The 18,029-nt window shown below is 48.6% G+C and overlaps 1 protein-coding gene across 1 annotated transcript in view; it reads right to left on the bottom strand.

Moving 5' to 3' along the window:
• The window catches only part of DIAPH2 (diaphanous related formin 2), a 908,304-nt gene that overhangs the window by 435,512 nt on the left and 454,763 nt on the right, over positions 1-18,029 (bottom strand). Inside the window, exon 22 of the mRNA XM_065411177.1 lies at positions 9,212-9,341. Within this exon, the coding sequence (XP_065267249.1) occupies positions 9,212-9,341 (130 nt within the window). The remainder of the gene's footprint in view (positions 1-9,211; positions 9,342-18,029) is intronic.

The raw sequence follows: 18,029 nt of genomic DNA, 5'->3' as shown, positions 1-18,029 counted from the left end.
TCTCGAAGAACCCCAGTTACAGAACAGGTAACTGTCCTTTCTTCTTCGAGTGATTGCTCATGTGTATTCCACAGTAGGTGACTCCAAGCTATACCTGATGGAAGTGGGTAGGAGTTTAAGGGTTACCAGGGCAGAGTACCGCCCTACCAAACCCAGCGTCATCCCGCATTTGGGAGACGATCGCATAGTGCGATGAGAAGGTGTGGACAGAGGACCACGTAGCAGCCCTACAGATGTCCTGGATAGGGACATGAGCCACTTAGGCAGCCAACGAGGCCTGAGCTCTCGTCAAATGAGCCTTCACTATAAGAGGCGGGGGAACCCCTGCCAGGTCGTAACACGTGCGTATGCATGAGGTGATCCAGCGGGAGATCCGCTGGGTGGAAACCTGTTGCCCCCTCATGCGCTCAGCTCATGCAATGAAAAGCTATGGGGATTTCCGGAATGGCCTGGTCCGGTCTAGGTAAAAAGCCAGCGCTCTACGCACATCTAGCATGTGTAGGCGTCGTTCCTCATTGGAAGAATGGAGCTTAGGACAGAGAACTGGTAGGAAGATATCCTGATCCATGTGAAAAGCCGAGACTACCTTCGGCAGAAAGGCCGGGTGTGGGCGGAGCTGTATCATGTCCCTATGGAAGACATATACGGGGGATCAGAGGTCAGGGCCCTAATCTCCGAGACCCGGCGGGCTGAGGTGATAGCCAACAGGAATGCCACCTTCCATGATAAGTGGGACCAGGAACACGTGGCCAAGAGTTCAAAGAGGGGGCCCGTGAGGCGGGACAAGACTAGGTTCAGGTCCCAGAGCGGGACCAGGGGTCTGGCGTAAGGGAATGCCCAATCCAGACCTTTCAAAAACCGGGAAGTCATGTGGTGGGAAAATACCGACTGACCAGACACCGGAGGGTGGAAAGCCGAAATTGCTGCTAAGTGTACCCTGACCGAGGCAGGCGCCAGCCCTTGGGTCCTAAGGGACAGTAGGTAATCAAGGATGAGCTGGAGCGACGCGGATGAGGGGGAGGAGACCCTCTCCCTCGCCCACGTGGAAAACCAATACCATTTGGCCAGGTAGGTTCGTCGTATGGACGGCTTCCTGCTCTCCAGCAGGACTTGCCTAACATCCTCAGAGCACCTCCCCTCTTCCTCGTCTAACCATGGAGCAGCCACGCTGTCAAGTGAAGCGCAGCCAGGTTGGGGTGGAGGAGGGATCCTCTTTCCTGTGAGAGGAGAGCCGGTCGGAGCGGTAGTCTGCGAGGAGGGGCCATTAAGAATTGTAGGAGGGCCCCGTACCAATGTTGATGGGCCCAATCCGGCGCTATCAGGATAACCCTTCACCCGTCTGTCTTCACTTTCTGTAGGACCTTGCCTATCAGGGGACGGGCGGGAAGACGTAGAACAGGCAGCCTGACCATGGAATCAGGAACACGTCCGATATTGCTCCTTCGCCCCCTCCTGCGCCCTTGAGCAGAACTGAGGGCAGAGCGATTCTGGTTGGTGGCAGAAAGATCCACCTGGGGAGTGCCCCACTCTAGGAAGAGCTGCCTGGCAACCTCCCTGGGGAGTGACCACTCGTGCTGTTGGGAGAAAACCCTGCTCAGGCGATCAGCTCGCGTATTGCGCGTGCCGGGTAGGTGAAAGGCCCTCAAGGAGATGTTGTGGGCTATACAGAACTCCCACAGGTCTAGGGCTTCCTGGCACAAGGCCGAGGACTTCGTGCCCCCTTGTCTGTTGATGTAATACATCGCGGTCGTATTGTCCGTGAGGACTCTGACCATCTTCCCCCGCAGATACCAGTGGAAGGCTATACAGGCCAAGCGCACCGCCCTGAGTTCCCTGACATTTATGTGCAGGGACAAGTCCAAGGTCGACGATCTGCCCTGGGTCTGGAAGCTCCCCACGTGGGCTCCCCACCCCAGGTCTGAGGCGTCCAACACCAGATGTATCGAGGGAGGGGCCTCTCGGAAGGGAATCCCTTGCAACATATTGCTCGGGAGGGATCACCACTGCAGGTCGGCCACCACCGCGGGTGGAAGTGGGACGACCTTGTCCAGGCCGTCCCTGGCTTCGGAGTATTGGGAGGCCAACCAAAGTTGAAGGGGCCGCATCCTGAGTCTGGCATGCCGCACCACCGAGGTGCATGCCGCCATATGGCCTAAGAGTTGAAGGCACACCCTTGCCGTCGTCACGGGGAAGGCCGTGACTGAAGCTATGAGACCTTTGAGCGTGTCGAACCTGTCTCGGGGGAGAGAGGCCGTGGCCACTACCAAGTCTAACAGCGCCCCTATGAAGTGTATGCGCTGAGCCGGGACTAACGTGGATTTGTCCTTGTTTACCACTAGGCCTAGACTGTTGCAAGTGGCCAGGAGGAATTCCACCTGAGCCTGTACCTGGGATCGAGACTTGCCCTTGAGCAACCAATCGTCCAGGTAGGGAAAGATTTGCAGCCCGTTCCGCCTGAGGGGGGCTGCCACCACTGCCATGCATTTTGTAAAAACCCTGGGGGCCGTAGAGAGGCCAAAGGGAAGGACCATAAACTGGTAGTAGTCCTGCCCCACCAGGAAACGGAGGAAGTGCCTGTGACCCTCGAAAATATGCATGTGAAAGTATGCATCCTGGTGGTCCAGGGCCGCGAACCAATCCCCCGGGTCTAGGGACAGAATAATAGAGAACAGGGACACCATACGGAACTTGCAACGGACCAGAAACTGGTTGAGATACCGCAGGTCGAGGATGGGCCTGAGCCCGCCTTTCACCTTCGGGATCAGGAAATACCGGGAGAAAAACCCCTTGCCCTGGAATTCCCAAGGTACCCTCTCCACCGCGCCCAGGGTGAGGAGGCGCGCCACCTGGTTTAGAAGGAGGGCGTGCTCCGGGTCTCCAGGGACCTCCCAGGACAGAGGATGGTGGGGAGGGGGCGAGGCAAACTGCAACATGTACCCCTTGGAGATGGTACTGAGGACCCACCGGTCCGAAGTTATATGGGACCATTGCACTCGGAAGGCCGGTAAACGGTTGCCAAACACCAACTTTATTAACTGGGGGGCTTCCCAGGCAACAGGCCCAGTGGCCCCCCGCAAAGAGTCAAAAACGCCTCTTGCCCTTCGAGGGGCCAGGTCGTGGGGCCGAACGGGACTGGCGCTGGGATCGACACCTCTGCTCCCTTGGCCTCTTAGGCAGGGGCTCATATCTGCCCCTAACTGGGGGAGCCAAGGTCTGAGGCCTGGGTTTGTCCTTGGGTGGCGGGACATACAGGCCTAGGGTCTGCAGGGTGGTGTGGGAGTCTTTCATCCCATGCAGACGAGTGTCTGTTTGGTCCGCAAACAGGGCTTTCCCGTCGAAGAGCAGGTCCTGCATGAGGGACTGGGATTCCGCAGACAGCCCGGAGAGTGAGAGGCACGACACCCTTCGCATGGAAATAGCCGAGGCCATCTAACGGGTCACTGTGTCCGCCGCATCCGAAGCCGCTTGTAGAGCTGCTTTCGCCGCCGCACCCTCATCGACTAAGGCTTTGAATTCCCTCTTGTCCTTGTCTTGGAGAAGAGGCTCAAATTTCAGCAGAGACCCCCCAAGTTAAAATCATACCGGCTCAGCAGCGCTTGGTGGTTCACCACCCTGAGCTGGAAGCTTGCTGATGAATAAACCTTTTTCCCAAAGGTGTCTCGTCTCCTGGCATCTTTATCCTTGAGGGTGGGTGTGGGCTGGCCATGTCTCTCACGGTGGTTAACGGATTCCACCACCAGCGAGTTTGGGGTTGGGTGAGTGTACAAGTACTGGTGCCCCTTTGCTGGCACGAAGTACTTCCGCTCCGCCTTCTTAGAAATGGGCGCCAGGGAAGCCAGGGTCTGCCAAAGTCCGGTAGAAATATTGGCTACCCCCTGGTGAAGAGGCAAGGCCACACGGCCCGGTGTCGAGGAGGACAAGACATTAAACAAAGTGTCCGATGGCTCCTCCAGCTCCTCAGCCTGGAGCTGGAGATTCAAGGCCACCCGTCTAAGAAGCTCTTGATGAGCCTTAGAGTCCTCCTGAGAGACAGGGGGCAGCGCCACTATAGACTCATCCGATGCCGACGAGGCGACTGGTGCTGCCTCCAGGGCGTCGGGCGGTACCGTCAGCTCAAACCCCGCGCCCGGGGCCGGGTGCGGTGCCTGTGGCTTGGTGCCCGAGGACTGATCTCGGTGCCGAGATGGGGATGCCGAGTGGACCTGGGATGCCCCTGCCACAGAACGGGGTCTCGCCAGTGCGGGCGCTTGGGGCCACGGTGCCCATTGGCACTGCTGTCCTTGCAAGGGCGCCCCTTGCCACTGGCCCGTATGGGGTCCTAGCCCAGCCACTTGCTCTTGAGGGGCAATGCGGCCCGGGGAGGGACGGCAGGGAGCTGAGGCTGAGGTCACCGATGAACTTACGATGCCGTACGAGCGGCTGGAACTGTCCCGGCCATGTCGGCGCCGACCTCGGGATTTGGACCTCGACGACGACGACATGTATATGTCGGAGGTACTGTCTCTGGAATCCCTCTGGCGACCATGGGTATGACGCCTCGGTGCCAGTAACGGTCGGGATGCGCTCCGAGTCTGGCATCTGTCTTGGCGAACACTCGAATATGAGTGGCGGTGCCGACAGCGTCGAGAACTACTCCTATCACTCCGGCTGGAAGAGGAGCATCGACGCCTTCTATCACGGTGCCTGCGGCCCCTCTGGGCAGTGGAGGCCTCCGGAGACCCGCTCTCAGGCGACCTGGCCGACGGAGTAGAGGTCTGTGGTGGACTACAGGAAGGCCCCTCGGAACGGGCAGGCATCTCCACCTCGGATCTGGCTGGAGATGGTTGGTGAGCGCCCAGTGGTGGTTTGCCTCGGGACCGGGGGCCCGACTCAGGCGGCGCGCCCGGCACCGGAAGGACAAGGATGTCACACACTGCCTGTGCTGCCTCCGGCGTCGACGGTGTCCTTACCGGAGGAGAGGCACGCGCGGACGGGACCAGACTACTCCGCTCAGCGCGAGTCGGAGGTCTAGGTCCCGATGGGGATCGTGGGCTACCCAACTCGGGCCCGGCCTCACCCCATCCTTGTCTCGGCACCGCTGGGTCTTCCCTTGCTTCTTAGCGGGGGAGCAGTGCCGACTGGTCGATGGGCCCTCGCTCCGCACCGAGGACGCGATGTCTGGCGCCGGGTCAGGTCAGCGCGCCGGTGCCGGGCCCAATGCCGACTGCATGAGTAGAACCCAGAGACGGATATCTCATTCACGCTTCGTCCGAGGCTTGAACGATTTGCAAATTTTGCAACGCTCACTTATGTGAGTCTCACCCAGACAGCGAAGACACAGAGTGTGGATCGCTTCTGGGCATGAAATTGAGAACAGGAGTCGCACGACTTGAAGCTTGGGGCACGGGGCATGCCCCGAGCCCAGCCACTAACTAGAGAAACTATCTACGGTCGAAGAATAGTACCACTAAGGCTAGAGGCGCTACAGCAAAGCTGAAGCACGAAGTTCCGACTACCTTCACTGGCGGCAAGAAGGAACTGAGGGTGGGGGGAGCGCGCAGCGCCCCTTATAGCACAATATAGAGGCGCCACTCCAGGGGTCGCAGTGGGGCTCCCCCACTATGGGTACTGCTAAGGTAAAAACTTCTGGCACCGGTGCACGTGGCGAACACGCACACCTACTGTGGAATACACATGAGCAATCACTCGAAGAAGAACTAATATTTAAGGCCATGGTACATTTTTTTTTTTATAATAACCCTTCAATACTTTACAAAATGCTAAGACTTTTGTAAGACACAATCACTAATGAAAATTTAACAATTTGGGTTTTACACATGACATATTTGGAGAAACCTGATGCCAAGTTCTTATATAAACATCCACATATTTAGAAACAAACAAAAATCAGCATAAATATGATATCTCCAGAAAGAACATGGGAAGTTGTTTCCAAAACATAAGAAACAAGGAAGGGGGGAATAAAAAAACCCACATCTCTTTAACAAACTCTTGACCCCCACTAACTACTTATTTCCTTTAAGTGCTGAACATATTCAAAAAGATTGGTACTGGAGATCTATGGATATCAATAACTACTGGGCAATTTCCAAATGTAGTAGAGATTGTTCTCGAAGTGAGACTGCAAATCTGGTCTCATGCAGGTTTTAAAGAAGCTCTGTATGATAAATTGTACAGACAAGAATTAAGGGCAAAAAATATTTAAAGGGGACAGAATGGCCAATAATAAAATTCACCAAACACTAAGTTATCAGGCAGCACTAATAAGATATAAGAAAGAATCAAAGATCACACACATATATAACAATGAAATTAAACAAAGTATTAATATGTCAATGAACATACAGACAAAGGCAATATTTTTATCTTGAAATTTAACACATGCATACAAGAAGAAACAATTTTATTGGGGGGAGGGGAGGAAAATGTTGAGACTAACCAGTGCAAGACCCAGTTTAAGTAAACAAAAGAATAGAATAAAGATGGAAGAAGCACTGTTATTGTGAGTGTACCTGATCAGATCATTTACACTTCAGAGGGCTTTTGGCATGGCACACTATGTTTTATGTTTAGCTTTATTTTGCTTATTGTGGCAAACGAGGGAATTATGTGTATTTTTTTATAAATATTTTAGGCACTTCACTTTACCAGTTTGCTATTATTCTGCCTGACTGCAAGGAATTCAATCAAAAAAGGCTGTTAGGAAGGGAACAAAATATTGGAAAAGATAAGGTACAGTCTAGAGGATACCAAGGATACTTAAGGAAACAATATGGAAACTATGAATTGGGGAATACCTTCCCTGACTCCAACCAGGCTGGCAAGTTCTCTTTCCAGAAACCTGGGATCCAAGGGGTTACTAAAATCGTAATGATGGTGGTCTAGGTAAGAAGTGTGAGGGGATGGGGTGGGGAACTTGAGTGGGTTGTCAGCGGCTGTTCTAGGGGCTGACAGAGACACACTGAGGAAGATACACAGAAACTGCAGCAAACAGGCTCTCTATCACCAACCCAGAGATGGAAGTAGTTGGACTGAACAGAACGTACCAAAGCTTGCAAGGAAAGATTAAAGTTTAGGCAAAGAGAAATATGAGCATAAGCCTTTATTGGCTTTTTACTCTGCATACTGTGTATCTTTCCATGAATAAATCATACTTTGTTTGAAGATGCTGTTTTTGAGTCACTATAATGAGCCCTGCCCCAAGGCTGCTTTCTAACCCTGCCCCCAAGCTATGGTGGGGGAGGAGTGTAGAGCACAGTGCTGCAGTGGTGCCAGAACACCACTGTGAAGAGAGTTGGGCCTGTTGGGTTAACATAGCTGGTAAACAGAAAAGCTGCAGCCCAAAGATCCAGTCTACCATGTAAGGCAATAAGGGGGGAAAGTAGCAAAACCTGTGTACTTGACAGGAACTAAAAGAGGTCTAAAGCACAGCTGACCCTATGACTGTGATATCAGTATTTTAATTGGGATCTTTAATTCTGTGTAGAAGTGCTAGTGCCCAGAAAGGTACATGCTCACCAATTGTCACCATTAATACATCACTGTTTATCCACATTTACCACATTGATATTTGAAATAAGAAAAAACAAACAAACAAACAAACAGTTGTTCCCCACACTTTAAACAGATCAAACTTTTGACACCACTGTAATCAACTTTAAAACAATATTAATTGATGGCAGTACAATACCTACTGTGTGAAAAAGAATTAGAGGTGGCTTTTATTCTCTGCCAAACATTGGGATAAAGGGTAAAATTTCCAAAAGTAACTTAAAAACCTAAATGACATTCATTGAGACTTAGCCTCATGAAGGTTTCTTGAATATTTGTTTTTAACACAACGTTATGGCCCACTCTTACCAGCACTGACAGATATGAGTTACATTACATAAATGCAGAAAGGTTTGCACAATTGGACCCTATAGTGGCAGGTTACAATTTTAAATGCTCCTTATTTAACAGTTGGAATAGTTTTCATGTTAAATTATGATAATGTTGGGTATTAACATACAAGACAGATTCAGTAAGGGTCAAGCTCTGAGTTCCTCACTCAGTTTTTCCTCAAGCAAACTTCCACTGATTACAGCACCTCAGAATTTGACCCAGTATTTAAAGGGTGCAAGAGATCTTTCAGGACAATTTTGACGTTTAAAAACCAGGCAAGTGACCTAACATTTACGTTTTGTAAAGATAAATTGTTTAAAGATGCTGGACTAAATGTGAGCTTTTTTTATTTAGTTCCAGTGGAAATTGTTTCTTAATTAAATAAATTGTACAAACGACAATTGACCTGTATTTTTATCTGTTTTACTGGGAAAATGATAGAGCGCATAATCTCAGCCTTTTTGAATTCTGGTATCTTTTTGAAGCACAGATACTTACTAATTTAATAATACTGAACAATTGAAAATACAACAACAAAAAATCTCTGTACTAAGTCTTTGTAGCCCATATTGTTTCCTTGATTATAGCATCAAAAATCACAGACTTGTAACATGGAACAAAATATCTGTAAATGTGTAACACCAATTATAGTAGTTACCTCCGAGCAGAGACTGAAGTGTTTTGTTGTTACTTGTTCGTCAATAACATTAGCATTCAGAAACATAGGCAGTATTTGTCTGAATAAAAACCCTGACAATGTGAATGAATACATGGGTAAAGACCTGACCAGTAAAACTGCATTTTGGTTTCAAATCCCCAGTCATCATCTATCCAAACAGTCATGTGAAAATCCTTCAAAATGTCCAATGACTACTAATTTGAGGAATTTTTATACTTCTGAAGACTTGACTATCTGTCCTGTCTTAAAATTAAGATGTCTTGGTTTCCTTGCAATTTGAATTAGATAATGATTTAGGGAGATTTGACTATATTATTGTGATTGTTGTGATTATAGATGTGAACAATAAAGCAAGTCTTTAAAACCGTTAATGGGGAGCTGAACATTATTGGGATGCTGGTGTTACAAAACCCCTTGTGTGAAGTTCAAAGTACTTCACTGTAATGTGCTGTGTTACCTCACACCACTTCAAAGCAACCACTCCCTGTACCTTTTCCCAGGTCAATAAACAACCGGAAGAAGAAAAATCCATGAGGATTATTAATGTTTAGAGATTACATAATCCTACAATCTAAAATTAAATGTCCTGAGAGCATTCCATACCAATACAGATAAAAACTACTCTAGGTATCTGATCTATATGCTTACCTTTGCTTGCACTCTCAACGTGTTCCAGTTCATCTGTGAATTTTAAGATGTCCCGATAATTCTCTTCGCAGATTTCAACCAGAAAATGCAAGAGTGTTGTTGTTTGATCTGATGATTTAGTATCTCTAATCTGCAAAGATGAGAGCAGAGTAAAGAAATAAGGAAAGAATGTATTATTTATCTTTATAAAGCTGTTTTCTTAAATCTACTTTCAGATTTATTTTAATTCACTTAATTACAGATTTTAGTGAAAGTTATCTATGGTGCCAACTTGTGAATGAAATTAACAATTGCTACAATTCTCCAAAGCATTTCTTTTTAAATTAAACTTGGTGTGGTTTCTAAAACAATGTTGATCATATAAAATCCAAACTCCATAAATCTTTAAATTTTTTTTAGCATACAGAGCGGTGTGGTTTTGCACATCCGTTTCAATGTCAGTTATGCTCAGTATGAAGTGTGGAGATGATCCACACTAAGGGGGGGGACTGAATGTTGCAATACTGTCACTCTAGAAGTTAAAATATTGTTAGAAATTGAATAAGTTATTCAATTCACCTTTCTAAATGAATTCCAACTCCTAAAGCAATCTTTCTGCTGCGTGTATTCTGGGATACAGTGCCCCCTAATCCATTTTTGCTTTTTTAAACTCTCAAGGGGGAGGTTAATGGAGCTTCTTCCCATCATAAATCCCAATTACTCATTTAAGCAAAATCCAATACATAATTAATCAATCAATCAAGGTTGAATTATATTAGTGTTTCATAACCTATTTGGTTGGTCTTTGACAGAACGTTTGAAATTAAGAACTAAACGGCCCCTCCCAATGCCCCCACCCTCTTCTGCAAAAAGAGAGGTGAAAGGCCCAGGAGATCCAGACTGGCTGGCTAGCAGGAGAATGAGAGAGGGAGTAGTATCAGTATCTCATCATGCTTTCTGCTCTCCCATGGAAATGTCTCTACAGGAGCTTCCTGGGGATTCTTCAGACTCCATGAGAACAAGTGGGGGACATAGCCTCTCTCCAAATTTCCAGATAACCACTGATTTGGGGGCCAACCCCCATGCTAATTCCCATGTATGTGTGTTTGGGTGTCTAATGAAGAACCTTAAGGATCCAAGGGAATCATCAGATGATGCATTTGAGTCTCAGCTCAGAGTTTCTGTATTTCACCCAACAATGAAAGATTCCATTTCAGATGGCAAAATTTTGTTAACTCCGCAATGTGAAGAAAAGAGAAGCAAAACGTAACAGTGGCATCTACTTCCTCTAAAAATGCAAGAAACAAAACATCTTTCACAAAAGTCTCACAATCTATAACCCTCTGACCACTACATACAACTACAAATATTTATGCTACACAGTCTGTTCCACCTTCTATTTAGCTGTGACACACTGAGTACACTTCTCAGACCTGAAGAAGAGCTAGCTCTGTGTAAGCTTGAAAGTTTGTCTCTCTCACCACCAGAAGTTGGTCCAATGAAAGTTATTATGTCACCTACCTTGTCTCTCCATATCCCACCCACGCAGGTATAACTCAACTGTGTTTGTGTGTATTTATTTTAGATTTGGCCGATATAGGGGATGTAATTATTACTTACTTGCAAGGATACTAAGAGCACAGAAGAATGCAGATACAGAATGCACATAACTATTTTCAGAGACTTTTTTTTGTAGATGAGCATTACTATCACAGATGAATTTGTAAATGCTTTTTAACCCACCTTGACATCTAGTGCTTTGTCTAATACAGACTAAGCTACAGCATATCCTGCAAATGAAATCAAGGATTTATTTTAAAAGAATACATAAATATGTGCACAAAATCTCCAGTTTGTTGTCTTATTCTGTAAATTGTTAGAAGTTATAATTCTATAATCCTCAGATGACAGGCTTGCCCCATTGATATTCATTTTAATGCAGGCCTTTCAGCTTTAAGGATTTACCCTGTTAAGAATGAGTACGCTCCATAAACAGGCTTTTAAAAATATAGGATGTTTAGGCAATTAGAATGCAATTTAATTCATACTGATTTGGTTATTAAAGACCAAAAAATGTTCAGTAATGGTATGCAGTATAAATCAGGTCTTAATGTATTACTGCACCATATACACAAACGTTTTTTTTTTCAATTTCTTTAAAAAAAAAAAAAAAATTCAGTTCCTTAGCTACTAAATTTTAAAAGTAAACTAAGTTTAATTATTTCTTCAAAGGCTTTAACAAGAAAAGAAAGGTTTATTTTTCTGTGTTGCAACATCACAGAGTAGGTAAAATTGAGGTAATTCAAATGGCCAAAAATTTCTCTTCCCTTCAGACTAGCAGAGCTGTGTTCTGTGGCACTAATAAAAATATTACACTCAGTCTGTATTGGTATTTTACTGGACTACTTAAACACCTTCCTATATTCGCATACTGTTAAAAATCTTGGACAGTACTGTGTTTCACAAAGCTGATCAACTGAGTTCTGTTAAGTGTTATTGGGGTGACCGAAAATAATTTAAGGATTGCCAATGACAGCAAAAAAGAAAGCATGCAGTGAAATCTACTTGCCTAGGCACTCCTGCTGCTCAGATGGAAACAGTGAAAAGACTGATTTAATGAAGTTAATCTTTGCCTTTTGCACTGTATACTGGGCTCACTAAATAATATCTTTATTTAATGGACCTTCTTCAAGGCATTTATAACAGTTAGGTAATAGAGCAAAGAACATATCAAACGAATATTATTTTCAGGTGGGTTTTCCTTTATAATTGTTACTATTTAACAAGTTAAGACCCACAAAATAAAACAACATGAAACTCAGTCCTGAAGTCCTACAAAGGAAAAACTTCTAATTTGGGTGAATTAATCCCGAGTGGAACTCGACTGACTGGCATTCTACAATGGGTACATTTATGCCATTGTCTCTATTATCTTCGGTGTTCTGTTTTATGCTTCAGAGGTACGGCTAGGATTGTGTCTTGGATATTTTTAGTAAAAGTCACAGACAGGCCATGGGCAAAAAAGAAAAAGTCATGGAAGCCGTGACCTGTCTGTGACTTTTACTAAAAATATCCCTAACGAAATAGAGGGCTTGGAGCCGCCTGCAGAAGCTGGGGGCTGCAGGGTACCCCTGCCACCTGCAGCTCCAGGGATTCCCTGCTGCCCGTGGGGGCCAGGAGCTGTGGGGTGCCCCCACCTCCCATGTCAGCCAGAGGCTGCAGGGTACCCTGCCACCTGGAGCTCTGGGAGCTCGGTGTTCCCCCACCACCCATGGCAGCCGGGAGCTGTGGGGTACCCCACCACCCATGGGCTTGGAGCTCCAGGGGGCCACCAGAGGCACCGGGGGTACCCTGCAGCTCCCTGCCCTCATAGACAGCAGGGACCGTGCAGCTCCCAACCACCGCAAACTGAAGTTATGGAGGTCGCTGGAAGTCACTAATTCTGGGACTTCCACAACCTCCGTGACTAAATCGTAGCCTTAACTATAGGTAATCTGACTGGTTACCAGCAACAGGAAAGCAATAAGACAAAAACCAGTACTTTAATTTCAGTGACAATTTATTAAGCATTTTCTAAACAACTAGGAAAGAACTGTAACAAAGAATTAATTATCAGTATGACTGGAACATTAGTAACATGCAGTTTCCTAATGGTTTCCATTCTAAGGCCTGTTTTCAGTCTCGGAACTTTTCTTCTCTTAGGCTGAAATTCTTGTCTTTGCCAGAGAGTGAATTTTGACCCCTGATCAGAAACAAATAGCACAACCATTTTTGAGCTGAGTTTAAATAAAATCGAATCTATGACCTCCCTATCTCATTGCTCTAGTGCAATATTAGTAATATATGGTTTTAAAGTTAAAGTAGGAATTTGGCTGGGAACTGATCATCATAGATGAGAGATACTTTTTGAATGTTCCAGTAAAAACTGGCTTTGATTTGGCCATGTTATAATGCAGGGGTCGGCAACGGAACCCCAGGCCGGCAGGAGGCTGAGCGGGGCCGGCGGCCGGGACCCCAGACCGGCGACAGGCGTGCCCCCTGGCTCCCCCCTCACCGTGCTCGGGTTCTGCAGCTCCGGGAAGTGTGAGCTGCCGGGGCACGGGGCCCTGAGCCTGCTCCAGGAGGGGCGGCGGCGTCAGCTCACACTCCTGGGAGCCGCAGAGCCCGAGCATGGCGAGGGGAGAGCCAGGGGGCGCACGGGGACCACCACCCGCATGCATCCACTGCAGGAACCCCCCCCAGGGGGTGCACTGGGCCGCAGCCTGGGCAGGCGCGCCCCCCAGTTCCCCTCTCACCGCGCTCAGGTTCTGCGGCTCCCGGAAGTGTGAGCCGCCGCCACTGCCCCTCCCGGAGCTCCCCCCCTCCTGTTGCCTCAGCACTCTGCGGGGGAGGGGCTATGCGAGCGGCAGCCCGGCAGCCTGTTTTGCCTCCACATGGAGCCAGCATCTGACCTGCATGGGCATGGTACGGGGAGTCCCGGGGGGCAGTCAGGGAGCAGGGGGAGGGTTGGATGGGTCGGGAGTTCTGGGGATCCTGTCAGAGGGCGGGGACTGGTTGGATGAGGCATGGGAGTCCCGGGGGTCTGTCTGGGGGTGGGGGTGTGGATAAGGGTCGGGGCAGTCAGGGGACAGGTACGGGGTAGGGTCCTAGGGGGGGCAGTTAGGGTGGGGGGGGTCTCAGGAGGGGCAGTCAGGGGACAAGGAACAGGGAGGCTTAGGTAGGGGGTGGGGTTCTGGGGAGCAGTTAGGGGCAGGGGTCCCAGGAGGGGGCAGTCAGGGGACAAGAAGCAGGGGGTGGGGGGTTCTGAGGGGGGCAGTCAGGTGTGGGAAGTGGGAGGGAGTGGATGGGGGCGGGGCTCTCCCCCACCTTTGGATTGTTGAAATATGGTAACCCTAGGCGAGGGGGGAGCCGGGGGGCACATGGGGGCTGGCGCCCACATGCATCCACTGCAGGCTGCAGGAGCCCCCAGGGAGGGGGCGCCGGGCCGCAGCCTGGGCAGGAGGGGCGGGGGGGCACGGCTGCTCCCCATTAGCAGTGCCTCCGCCTTTGCAGGGCTGCTGCCCCCCTGCACCGCGCCAGCTCCTCCATGGCTGGGGCTCACTGCTGCCGCAAGCAGGACACTCTGGCTCTCCGGTGCCTCTGGAAGGCGGCTTCTCCCTGCCGAGCTGCTGCAGTGGCCCAAGCCCGGCAAAGCCAGTGAGTGGACTCGGAGCGGGGGCCACCGGGGTGGGGTGGGCTTGCGGGGGTGCTGGGCACCCTCCAGGGGAGTTCAGGGGGCGGGGAGGGGGGAACATGGTCTGGGGAGCAGCCCCTGGGCACGGCTGGCCCCTGGGGTCTATAAAGGCTTGTTGGGATTTGCCCCTCAATTAACCAATGTGCAAAGGGGGGGGAGGTGGAAGTTTCACCTAGGGCGCAAAATATCCTTGCAGTGGCCCTGCCCCAGGGGGTGCGTGCACCCCAGGTTAAGAACCACTGCACTAAACTGATAAGATCTGTATTTTAATTTAATTTTAAATGAAGCTTCTTAAACATTTTAAAAAACTTGTTTACTTTACATACAACAATAGTTTATAGACTTATAGAGAGAGACCTTCTAAAAACGTTAAAATGTATTACCGGCACGTGAAACCTTAAATTAGAGTGAATAAATGAAGACTCGGCACACCACTTCTGAAAGGTTGCCGAACCCTGTTACAACGCTTTGAGATTCGTATTTTGTAAGTCTGTGGTACACAACACTTACTTTTGGTACTCCTACCAAGATTCAGATTTAAGGTAGGTTGTGCGCCTTGCACCCAACCGTGCACACACACAAACACAGAATGAGCATGCCTGATTCTTTGGACATACTATAACTGCTCTCAGGGTGAAATTAAATCATTGCACACAATAAAGCCACAAGACCTAAGCACAAATTAAGTTCACTCACTGACATACCACAATCTTGGGATGGCCTTTTGCACAGGGATGAACTGGACACTGAATAAGGAAAGTTTTAGATGAACAAATAAGTTTAAAAATGAGATCTTTCTCCAATGAATGGAGAAAAGACCGTGTAAGTCAAGAATCAATGTAAGGGTTTTTCTCAGCAGCTGGGTATTTGTTGAAAAAACATGGACAGCTGAGATTTAGTCACTGTCTTCTCAAACTGAGAAATGTCTTATTTGGGCTGTAAAATAAAAACTACATTTGAAATATAATATTGATTTTTTTTAAAGATGATAGACAAGGAAAATAGTGACAGATGAGAAGATTATTTTTTTCTCATTCCCTTTACACTTCTCACTGTAGAGAACTTCAAGGCAGATTTACAGTACATTAACATTAGAATAAATACCTACTTAAACACGCTCAGTAAAGCTGATCTTATTTTAAGGGAAGTAAAAAAAAAAAAAAAAAACACATATGAAAACACGCTTTAGTAACACATCATTACGGCCAAATTGTTCTTAGGGCTTATGTGGCCATGCAGCGGAGTAGGCAGGAGTAAGAACTGTCCCTCCGCTATCACAGCCCTCATTAGTGTCCTCCACGTTTTTACTCCAGGCATTTCTAGGAGCACAAGGGATGCATCCAAAATGTTCCCGCATGGGAACGTGGGAGAAAACAGATGAGCAGTAGGCAAACCATTAGCTGGCAGAATTTGCTCATCGAACAGGTGGTATGCTGCACTTCATAAAGGGGAGCCCCTAATTACTCCTTTCCCTTTCTGAATGCATTCTGAACACTCCCTTCCATAACCAGGAAGAGAAACCATGATAGCCAATTTTCAAAATACTGATGCTGCATAAAAAAAAGCTGAGCACAAAACTGGCAAAGTGTGTTGCATCCTCTCTAATGGATGCCTCTGGGCTAGGGTTGCCAGGTGTCTGGTTTTCGATCAAAATGCCCAGTCAAAAAGGGACCTTGGCGACTCCAGTCACCACTGCTGACCGGGCCGTTAAAAGTCCGGTTGGCAGCACAGTGAGGCTAAGGCAGGCTCCCAGCCTGCCCTGTGTCCGCACGGCTCCCAGAAGCAGCGGCACGTCCCCCATTCGGCTCCTATGAGTAGGGGCAGCCAGGGGGCTCCGCACGCTGTACATGCCCCAAGCGCCAGTTCCGCAGCCCCCATTGGCTGGGAACTGTGGCCAATGGGAGCCGCAGGGGTGGTGCCTGTGGACAGAGCAACGCGCAGAGCAGCCTGGCCCCTGCTTAGGAACCGGAGAGGGGACATGCCGCTGCTCCCGGGAGCTGCCTGAGATAAGCGCCGCCCGGAGCCTGCACCCCTAACCCTTCCCGTGCCCCAACCCTCTGCCCCAGCCCTGATCCCCCTCCTGCCCTCCACACCACTCAGTCTCAGCCCGGAGCACCCTCCTGCACCCCAAACTCCTCATCTCAGCCCCACCCCAGAGCCTGCATCCTCAGACAGAGCCCTCACCCCCTTCCGCACCCAACCCCCCTGCCCTACCCCCCACCTGCACCCCAAATCCCTCATCCCCAGATCCACCCAGAACCTGCACCCCCAGCTGGAGCCCTCACCCCTTCCCGCACCCTGAGCCAGCCTGGTGAAAATGAGCGACTCATTGAGGGTGGGGAGAGCGAGCGACAGAGGGAGGAGGGGATGAAGTGAGTGGGGGACGGGGCCTCGGAGGAGGGGTGGGGCAGGGCAAATGTGTTTGATTTTTTGAGAGTAGAAAGTTGGCAACCCTACTCCGGGCACTGGGGCACCTCAGTGTCTCCTGTTCTCTGAATAGCCTATTCACCTGTGGTCTATAATCCTTTCATCTAATTTTAGTAGTTGGGTTTAGTGTATGGGTGCTGGGTGGTGTTGGTGGCCTGTGATATACAGGAGGTCAGACCTGATAATCTGGCAGTCCCTTCTGGCCTTAAACTTAATCATCCACAGAGAGTAACACCATAGTACCTGCTACCAATTATTCTTTTAGCCTAAACATTCTGGGTTCCAACTCTGCTGATAGTTCATGTAGGGGTAATTCTGGTTTGGGGGTTTGTGTTTTAATTCCTTTTTAGAGACATGCAGGAAATTGCATGCAAAAATGACTTAACAGAAAGTGAAGGTTGCTAAGTCAAGCACTCAGAAGTAAGTGAAAGCCAGAACTAAGGTTGCCTTGGCAACCTTAAATTAGCCTTGTTGCATAGGTGCATTGTAATAGTGCTGCCCACTATCACGTAGGTGGTCTGTGGCAAAGCCAAGAATAGAACATGTCTCTATTGTGTCCCAGCCCAGTGTCTTTAACACAAGAAAACATCCTTTCTGTTCTTGCAACCTTCTACTTTATTCATCATTAGACTATGCACTAAATAGAGCATACCCTAACACCCATACTCTACTTGTGCTACATTGATGACATCTTCATCATCTGGACCCATGGAAAAGAAGCCCTTGAGGAATTCCACCATGATTTCAATAATTTCCATCCCACCATCAACCTCAGCCTAGATCAATCCACACAAGCGGTCCATTTCCTGGACACTACTGTGCTAATAAGCGATGGTCACATAAATACCACCCTATACCGGAAACCTACTGACCACTACACTTACCTACATGCCTCCAGCTTCCATCCAGGACACAACACACAATCCATTGTCTACACCCAAGCTCTAAGATATAACCGCATTTGCTCCAATCCCTCAGACAGAGACGAGCACCTACAAGATCTCTATCAAGCATTCTTAAAACTACAATACCCACCTGCTGAAGTGAAAAAACAGATTGACAGAGCCAGAGGAGTACCCAGAAGTCACCTCCTACAAGACAGGCCCAACAAAGAAAATAACAACACCACTAGCTGTCACCTTCAGCCCCCAACTAAAACCTCTCCAGCGCATCATCAAA

Source organism: Emys orbicularis, chromosome 9 (genome assembly GCF_028017835.1).
Source record: "Emys orbicularis isolate rEmyOrb1 chromosome 9, rEmyOrb1.hap1, whole genome shotgun sequence".
Classification (NCBI taxonomy): domain Eukaryota; kingdom Metazoa; phylum Chordata; order Testudines; family Emydidae; genus Emys; species Emys orbicularis.
Note: the sequence above shows the minus strand (reverse complement) of the source record. Positions and strands in the feature narration are given on the sequence as shown.